This window comes from Chrysochloris asiatica, unplaced genomic scaffold (genome assembly GCF_000296735.1).
Source record: "Chrysochloris asiatica unplaced genomic scaffold, ChrAsi1.0 scaffold00288, whole genome shotgun sequence".
In the NCBI taxonomy this organism is placed as follows: domain Eukaryota; kingdom Metazoa; phylum Chordata; class Mammalia; order Afrosoricida; family Chrysochloridae; genus Chrysochloris; species Chrysochloris asiatica.
Window position 1 is genome coordinate 2,087,639 of NW_006408806.1, and position 10,148 is coordinate 2,097,786.

A 10,148-nucleotide genomic window follows, 5' to 3' on the forward strand; every position below is an offset into this window, starting at 1 on the left:
TTTTTTTTTTTTTTTTTTTTACAGTTTTGAGACCTGAAGTAATCCTAAAATTGCCCAAAAGTTTGAATTGGAACTCTTAAGAGGACAGTCTCTAGGCATAATATATAAAAAGCTTTCTGAGTTTTAAAGATATTTGATGACTTAAGATTGAAAGTGGAGAATCTCAAGGAATTACCAGATATTATTAGTGTTGTAGATTAGTAATATGTGGCTGTGTATGCTAGATCATCTTTGTGGCAGTGCCTAGCATTTTGAGCTGACATAGTTTAGAAATTATTTTATACATGGGAGGTGGTCAGTGGCCTACTTAGGGCTATTAGATTGTTCAGGTATCTCATAACCTTCAAGAATTTTTAAGGAACAAATAGTTGTTGTTAAGTGCTGTTGAATCAGTTCTTGGAACCATGTATAGGGTTTCCAAGGAACAACTGGTGTGTTTCAATCGCCAACCTTGCAGTTAGCTGTCCAGTGTTTATCCTACAGCACCATGCGAGGACTCCAAGGAGTAAGTGGGAAGCTATATTTTAATTCTAAGCTTTTGTGTATCCAATGTTTATCTTATAGCCAGTGAAAATTCATGTTTTGGTCAAAATGTTAAGATGAGTCATTACCGCTGCTGTTGGGTTGACACCCACTCATAATGACTAGTGGGCAGAGTAGAATAGCCCTATAAAGTCTCCTAGCCTGTAATTTTTATGAAAGTAGACTTTCACATCTTTTTCTCCTGGAGTACCTAGCTGGTAGTTTCTTACTGCCAACATTTCAGTTAGCAACCGAGTGTTTTACCACTACAGCACAGAAATCCTTACATGAGACACTGCTGTTGTTGAATGCCGTCGAGTTGGTTCCTACTCTTAGCAACCCTGTATAGGGTTTCCAAGGAGTGGCTGCTAAGTTTGAATTTCCGAGCTTGTGGTTCAAACTGACCTTGCAGTCCAGTGCTTTATATTAAAGGTGCGCTTTCCCTCTTTAATATTTGGGGGCCAGCACAAAGTAAACGTAGGGACGATGAAACCAAGGTTGGAGTTTTGGTAAGTGAAAGAAAAGAGGGACCGAGAGATTTTGGAAAAGAATGGATTTTGCAAAAGAGTAATTGTAGTAATATAAGGTGGATTCCAAACCAGGTAAGGTGAAGTCACGAGAGAGAAATGAAAGTCTAGTGGTGTCAAAGAATAAAGTCCAATAGGACTGAAGATTTATAGAGCTATAAAGATAGGACCAGAAGGTCAGCGATTCAAATTCACCAGCCATTCCTTGGAAACCATGTATGGGGTCGCTATGAGTCAGAACCGACTTGACAGCACTTAACAACAACAACAAAGACAGGAATAGGCAAAATCTAAGATGCTTGAAATCAAGATTTTAGAAGTGTATTTTGTGCAAAGTCTAAATCTCACCTTGGAAGTGAGTAGTTGAGATGAGGTGGCAGATGTAATCACTGCAGATGAAAAAGTCAGGGAAGTAAAAGGGAAAGGTGTTGGAAATTAAATCATGAAGGATATTCTAAATAGTGGAGGAGGGAAGACCTTGAACAAGGTGCCAAGACCTTCAGTGAGAAAGAGGAAGTAACCAGTAAGTGGGTTGGGTCACATATTCTAGCTCAGTAGTTCTCTACTAGGGATGATTTGGGCTCCCTGGGTATATTCTGCAGTATCTGTAGACATATTTGGTTGTTACATATTTGGTTATCTGGGGTGGTAGCTGCTACTGTCATCTAATAAATAGACGCCAGGGTGGCTACTAAACATCCTATGCACAGAACAGTCCCTCCAGCAAAGAATTATGGGGTGCCAAATGTCAATACTCGTGGTGCTGAAATTGAGAAACCTTAATATAAGATGTCCTCCACTTGTCTGTCAGTTTGTCATACTGTGGTGGTGTATGAGTTGCTGCGATTCGGAAAGCTATGCCACCGGTATTTTAAATACCAGCAGTGTCACCCATGGTGGACAGGTTTCAGATGAGCTTCCAGACAAAGACAGACTAGGAAGAAGAAGTGACAAACTACCTCTGAATATTTAGTCACTGAAAACCTAATGAATAGTAGAGACACATTGTCAGGTATAGTGCCAGAAAATGAGCCCCTCAGGTTGGAAGGCACTCAAAAAGCTGCCTCCTCAAAGTGGAGCTGACTGTGATGATGTAAATGGAGTAAAGCCCATTGGAGAAAAGCCCGTGGGACCTTCATTTGCTGATGGGGCACAACTCAAAATGAAGAGAAACAGCTGTAAACATCCATTGAAAATCGGAACATGGAATGTACAAAGCATGAATCTGGGAAAATTGGAAGTTGTCAAAAATGAAATGGAATACATAAACTTCGATAACTTAGGTACTAGTGAGCTGAAATGGACTGGTATTGGCCATTTTGAATCTGAAGACCACATGGTTTACTATGCTGGGAATTACAAATTGAAGAGGAATGGTGTTGCATTCATTGTCAAAAAGAACATATCCAGATCAGTCATGAGGTACAATGCTGTCTGTGATAAGATAATATCCATGCACCTACAGGAAAGAAAGCCCAGTTAATACCACTATTATTCAAATGTAGGCACCAACTACTAAAGTCAGTGAGGCTGAAAGAGAAGAATTCTACCAACTTCTTCAATCTGAAATCGATCAAACATGCAATCAAGAAGTATTGATCGGGGGAGGGCATTCTTTGCTGGTTACTGGGATGTGGGGGGTGGGATGAGGGGAGGGAGGGGAAGGTGGAGCACAGGGCAGGGAATAGAAACAGGATAGTTTGGGTGCTAGGGAGGGGGCAATATACAAGAAATGGAAGGGGAATGGATAAACAAAATGATGGGAGAACAATTAGGCAGGTTTGCATGGGATAAGTGGGACAGAAGTAAAGAATGATGTATGCACAACCTTGGAACAACAGGGCTCTGGGATACAGGAATTGAGACATAGTTGGAATGGGGAAAAGGGGGAAAATAATGTTAAGATGCTTGACTGTCTTTTGAATCTTGGTTTCCCTGGCATACCACTATAAAATAGACACTAGAGGGGGAGAGAAAGGAATAGCCAGAAATAGCACCATAAAAAGCTTGTAAGTCCGTCTTCTGCCTATAATTGATTGGAATACCTAAAACGGGGCTACAAGGTGCCCAGTGAAGGAGGCTTCCTATGGAGCCTCTGCATTACATATAATCATAGGTGGAAACCTCAACAGCATCCAGAATCTTCAGTGGTGGGAAATTTCCACTTGAAAGGACACGCAAACCAGCCTGGAGTGGCTAGAAGAACAGAAGATACTTCGGTATGGATTATATCTCAATGAAAAGAAAACAAATATCCTCACCACTGGACCAATAAACAGCATTCTTATTAATGGAGAAAAGATTGAAGTTGTCAAGGACTTCATTCTTCTTAGATCAATATCAACACTCACAGAAGCAGCAGTCAGGAAATCAGACGATGTATTATATTAGGCAAATCTGCTGCACAGTGTTGAATAGCAAAGATGTCAACTTGAGGACTAAGATGTGCCTGACCCTAGCCATGGTATTTTCAATCACCTCATATGCATGTGAAAGCTGGGCAGTAAATAAGGAAGACCATAGAAGAATTGATGCCTTTGAGTTATGGTGTTGGAGGAGAATATTGAAAGGGCCATGGACTGCCAAAAGAACCAATAGATCCATTTTGAAAGAAATGCTGCTAGAGTGCTCCTTGGAGGCCAAGAAGGCCAAACTTCGTCTCTCATACTTTGGACATATTGTCAGGAGGGTGCAGTCGCTGGAGAAGGATATCATGTTTGGTAAGGTGCAGGGTCAGAGAAAAAGAGGAAGATCCCCAACTAAGTGGATTGGCCAAGTGGCAGCATCGATGAACTCAAGTGTGGCAACAGTAGCGAGGTTGGCCCAGGATCGGGCAGTGTTTCTTCTGCTGTGCATAAGGTTGCTATGGGTCTGTACCGACTCGATGGCACCTAACAACAACAATATAAGATATATCAGAATCAAGGTATGTTGGTTGAAAAGCAGGTTGGTAACAATCAATCTAGGGAGCATTGTGTTTCAGTTTTAGTAGACTAACATCTCATGGAGAAAAAAAAACATTAATATTAGAAGTATATTTTTATTCGTTGACAATTCAATGAATATACGTTGCATGCATCTCTTCTTTGGGGCAGGGCAGTTGTTGTTCTAAATGCTAGTGTGGTGCTGTGGGTTAATGTGCTGGACTGCAAAATCAGCTTGAACTGCAAGGTCGGTGGTTCAAGCTCATCAGCTGCTCTTTGAAAACTTATACAGGGTTGCTATGGGTAGAAATTGACTAGATGGCACTTAACAAGTGCAACAAACAATATCAAAGAAGGCTCAGTTGAAGTAACATTTGAATAAAAATATATAAGTGGTGGAATGTATGAATAGCGTTCAGGAAATGGGAGTAATTGAGTGTATCTATTAAAAGCAAGGAGTCCTGGTGCGTCGCTGTGGTTTAATGCGTCAGACTGCAAAGCCGTTTGGACTGCAAGGTTGTTGGTTGAAGCTCACCAGCTGCTCCTCGGAAACCCTACACAGGGTTGGTATGGGTTGCAACCGATCCAATGGCACTTTACAACATTAAAAACAAATTAAGAATGAGGGATTACCAGTATTTGAATTGATAGAGAAATGAAGACAGCAAATACAGGACAGTAAGTTTGTCCTCTACAATTTGTTCCACTTTTGATTCTTTCTTTTCTGGTGGGGAAATGCCATGATTCTTCTTTATTTTCCACTCATCCTCACATCTTAGAAATGAGAGCATCAGAGTTGAAATTAATGTAGATTATAGAGTGAAGAGAGATAATGATGGCAGGTTTTTAAGTAAAGGACCAGGAGCAGTGGGTCAGAGAAATGGAAAGGTTAAATATACAAAAGGAACTAATGAAATGAACACAGGTTTACAGCATCTGTCCTAATCTTCCTTGCTGATAATCACCAGTTTTTAGTGTTTGAAGCAAGCCCTTCATCTGCTCTGTCTGCTTCTTAGGTATGGTAACAGCACTAAGAACTATGCTGTTCGCGTTGGGGATTATCATACTTTGGTGCCAGAAGAGTTTGAAGAAGAAATTGGAGTCCAACAGATTGTGATTCACCGGGGGTATCGGCCAGACAGCAGTGACTACGACATTGCCTTGGTTAGACTGCAAGGACTGGAAGAACAATGTGCCAGATTCAGCAGCCACGTTTTGCCAGTTTGCTTACCACTCAAGAGGGAGAGGCCACAAAAAACAGCTCCCAATTGTTACATAACCGGATGGGGAGACACAGGTAATGCAAATAATTCAAAAGAACAAAAAAGAAGTCTAGGCAGTTTCTTGTTGGGGATTAATCCACTCATTTGAGTGTATAATGGATGTTGTTGTTAGGTGCTGTAGAGTCAGTTCCTACTGATATCAACCTTATGCACAACAGAATGAAACACTATTCAATCCTGCACCAAGCTCACTAAATCTTAAATTTTGTGGAAATACTGTAAATTGAGAAATATGCATATAATTTGAATTCATATCCTGGGAGGATACTATTTGTTCCAGTTAGACATCTACCACAAAGAACAGAATTTCCTTTAATACAATGGTGGAATAATTCATTCTCAACCTTTTAACATACAGAGTTCAAATATTAACAATGTGCTCTATTAGGTTTAAATTCTTCTATTGCCAAGTCCATAAATGCTAGTTACTTATTATTTCCTGGTTGTTGTTGTGATGTGTCATCGAATCAATTCTGACCCAGTATAGGGTTTCCAAGGAGTGGTTGGTGAGCTTGAACCGCCAACCTTGCAGTTCAAATGGTTTGTAGTCTGGTGCATTAACCCACAGCACCACACCAGGACCCCTATTATCTGGTTGTTATGTGCTGTGGAGTTGCTTCCGACTCATGGGGTTTCCGAGGCTATAAATGTTTATGGGAGCAGAAAAAAGCCTCATAGGGCTTAAGAACTACAGAATCCTTCAGAAGTTTAGTTTCTCAGATTAGTTAGGAGACAAGAGATTTTAAGACTTCACCCCATGATTTGGGCTCAGCAGTCTGTATTTTAAAAGCTTTTTCAGGTAACTGGTGGTTGATGGTTTGTTTCTTTGTAATAGAATCCTTTATCAAATGACATCTTCTGGTTGTTGGTAAGTGCTGTTGAGTTGCTTCTGGCCAATAGCAACCCTGTGTAGGTTTTTCAAGGAGCTGCTGGCAGGTTTGAACTGTTGACCTTGTGGTTACTAGTCCAGTGCTTATCCTACAGTGCCACACCAGGACTTCAAATCTTGTGGAGAATTCCTAAATATAGGAATTAAAAGCAGATTCGCTGAGGTTGAAGTGGAGATGCAACTCAAGTTTCTCCTTAAACCCCTCCTACATCAGCACTTTCACCTTCTCCTCCCTCCACCTAAGCAGGAGCAGGTTGTTGTCGTTAGGTGCTGTCCAGTTTAGTGCTTCGTAGTCTTATTGTCTGTTATCTTTATGGGAGCTGACACCCAGGTTTTTCTCCTGGAGCTATGCTGGGTGAATTCAAAAAGTCAACCTGAACGCTGAAGCACTGCTTCTTACCAGAAGTTCAGCAGAAGAGTATTTAGTTAATGTTCCTTTCAGGTGAACACAGCATTCTGTATTCTCACTGTAGCGTTAGATCCATGTGTATGAGTTAGTATCCAGATGGGTGGATTAGGCGACAAATGATTATTGAATATGGAGAAATGATGGGTTGATGACTCTCCATTAAAAATAATTACACTGATAATTGTGCCCCTGAAGAGTGTTGAGCCAGTATATTTCTACAGTTGGTAATTTTAATAAGGTTTTCTTTGTTGTTGTTAATGCTGTCAAGTTGGTTCTGACTCATAGTGACCCTCTATAGGGTTTCTGAGGAGCGGTTGGTGAGTTTAAACTACTGATCTTGTGGCTCAAATTGACTTTGAGGTTGAATGCTTATAGGTGCTATAGGATGAGCACTAAAGTCAGTTTAAATTGCAAGGTGAGCAGTTCAAATCCACCAGCCGCCCCTCAGAAATCCTATGCGGGGTTGCTGACCCCACGACAATAACAAATACCACCATAAAGAGCCCTGGTGGTGCTGTAGGATGGAAGCTGGGCTTCTCTGTTCCATTAACTCCAAGGTTCTACTGTCTGCTTCTGTAAAGATTTACAGTTTGGGAGACTCTGTATAGGGTTGACCACATGGCAGTGGGTTTGGGTTTGATTTTGGTAATGCCACAATAGTTATAGAGTCCTGTTGTGATACTATAGGGTAAGTGTTGTTAAGTGCCTTAGAGTCAATTCCCACTCAAAGCAACCCTAGTTTCCGAGGAGCTACTGGTGGGTTTGAACTGTCAACCTTGTGGTTTGACCCAGTATATGTTTTCTGAGGAGCTGCTGGTGGGTTTGAACTGCTGACCAACCTTGTGGTTTGCAGTCCAGTGCTGACCCTGCAGCCCACACCAAGAATCTGGAGTTGGTTCCAGCTCATAGTGACCCTGCACAGGGTTTCTGAGGCTGTAAATCTTTATGGGAGCAGAAAGCCTCATCTTTCTCCCATGGAACAACTGGTAGTTTCAAACTACTGACCTGGAGATTAGCAGTCCGATTCATAACCACTACACTATCAGAGCTCCTTATGTTGTTGTTAAGTACGGTGGAGTCGGTTCCGACTCATAGTGACCCTGTACAGGGTTTCCGAGGCTGCAAATCTTTACGGGAGCAGAAAGCCTCACCTTTCTCCTGCGGAACAGCTCGTAGTTTCCTACTGCTGACTTTGAGGTTAGCAGCCCGATTTGTAACCACTACACTACCAGAGCTCCTTATGTTGTTATGTGCTGTAGAGTCAGTTCCGACTCATAGTGACGCTGTACAGGGCTTCCGAGGCTGTAAATCTTTACGGGAGCAGAAACCATCTTTCTCCCACGGAACAGGTGGTAGTTTCGAACTGCTGACCCTGAAGCTAGCAGCCCAATTACCACTACACTGGAACCCCTATATAGGGTCACTTTCAGTTGGAACAAACTCAATAGGGATTCCTTCCTCTCCCTACTACCCCACCTCTGGATGGCACTTAACAACCAATAGGAATTCCTCTCTCCCCTCACTACCCACCTCACCCCAATACCTAAGACTTTGAATGTTCACTTTAACTGCTAAATGTAGTTTCCCCCCCATTGTTGGCTGTATCCCATTGACTAATTTGAATATTTGATCCGAGTAGGACGAGCCTATTCAAGAACTCTACAACAAGCAGCCATCCCATTGCTTCCTAAGAGGTTTTGTGAAGAACGTTATAAGGGTCGGTTTACAGGGAGGATGCTGTGTGCTGGAAATCTCCATGAACAGAAACGGGTGGACAGCTGCCAGGGAGACAGCGGAGGACCACTCATGTGTGAAAGGACTGGAGAGAGCTGGGTTGTTTTTGGTGTGACGTCCTGGGGTTATGGCTGTGGGGTCAAGGATTCTCCTGGTGTTTATACCAAAGTCTCAGCCTTTGTATCTTGGATAAAAAGTGTCACCAAACTGTAAATGTTTATGGAAACCTCAAGAAAAATATTTAAATACTATGGAAAATTAGCACTGAGCCAGAGATGACAACTAATGGGGACTGAGATTCCCACTTCCGCTTTTGTTGTGATAAAAATTAAAGATTTCAGTCTTGTATACCCCTTGCTGCTTTTGAGAAATTGTGATGTGAACATTACTGGTTACAGATACCTCAGTGTTTAGTACTATTCTTAATTAGCAGTTGCCTAGTCAAATTAGTTTCTCTAGCTAGACTAAATTCTTTCATTTCATTTTTTAGAGAAATTTAAGTGTATTTTGATTTTGCATTGTTTTTATACTGTTTCGGAATTAACTTCATATAAAGTCTAATCAATGTGTATGGATTGAGACCACATCTGTCAAAGTACCCTTTAATGCACTTAAAATAAGAATGTCATTATTTTCAATTTATATAACATCTTCAGCTCAGATCTTTCCAAAAAGCTCCATGAAATCTTACATTGTTAAGTGAGCAAGCCAAGGGCCAAAAGTGAAAAGAAATTGCATTATATAGTCTAGAATAGGATCACTTAGCTACAAAAAACCCATTTTTGCCCATCACGATACATTCCTAAATGATTCAATTATGGAAGCAAATACCCCTGTATGCACCAAGCACTACAGAAACCACAAGAAAAAACTAAGTTATAAAACTACTAGCAAAATTTTGAAGGAAACAATTTCTAATGAAGGGCGAACTTATTGAGTATACTATCTTAATCTTTACATTTATAATTCAGGGCTATTGTTGAGTGCTGTATACAGGGTTTCCAGTCACTGGTGAACTTGACCTTGCAGTCCTAACCCACAGCAGCTCCCCAGGACTCCTTCAAGACTATACAAGATAGAATTGTTAAGTGCCATCGAGTCGGTTCCGACCCATAGTGACCCTATACAGGGTTTCCGAGGGTGTAAATCTTTACAGGAGTAGAAAGCCTCATCTTTCTCCTGCGGAGCAGCTGGTAGTTTCGAACCGCTGACCTTAAGGTTCGCAGCCCAATTCGTAACCACTACGCTACCAGAGCTACAGGCAACTATTCCAGTACTTTCAAAATGCAATTTGCTGCATTAATTCTAATTGGCCATGACAAGAGAAATTTTGTTACTAGGTCTGCAACCAAGCCCACCAACTGTTCCTGATGAGGCTTTCTGCTCTTGTAGAAAATTCCGTACAGGGTCAGCACTATCTTTGATGGGAGAGCATTTAATTCTTAGGCATCAAGTCTACCTTGAGTCACGGTGCTAGAGCACCACCTACTGCAATTTTCTGGTAGCTAACTTACACCAACGATCAAAACTCAAGGCAGCAGCAGCGATCAAGACATACTGCATTAGGCAAATCTGCTGCACAAAACTTTTCTAAACTGTTGAAGAGCAAAGATGTCAGCTTGAGGACTAAGGTGCACCTGACCCAAGCCATGGTATTTTTAATAACCTCATATTGTAAAGCTGGACAGTAAATAAGGAAGACCATAGAATTGATGCTTTTAAGTTATGGTCTTGTGCTGCCAAAAGAAGTAACAGATATGTGTTGGAGGAAGTACAGCCAGAGTGCTCCTTGGAGAATAGGGTGGCCAAGCATTGTCTCTCATACTTTGGACATATTGTCAGGAGGAACCAGTTGCTGGA

General features: G+C 41.4%; 1 protein-coding gene across 1 annotated transcript in view; it reads left to right on the top strand.

Annotated features, from left to right (window-relative positions):
- Nucleotides 1–8,501, top strand: part of PRSS12 (protease, serine, 12 (neurotrypsin, motopsin)) — a 168,091-nt gene extending 159,590 nt beyond the window's left edge. Inside the window, exons 12-13 of the mRNA XM_006874595.1 lie at nt 4,990–5,270; nt 8,194–8,501. Coding sequence (XP_006874657.1) covers nt 4,990–5,270; nt 8,194–8,501 — 589 coding nt within the window. The remainder of the gene's footprint in view (nt 1–4,989; nt 5,271–8,193) is intronic.
- The last annotated feature ends 1,647 nt before the right edge of the window (nt 8,502–10,148 follow it).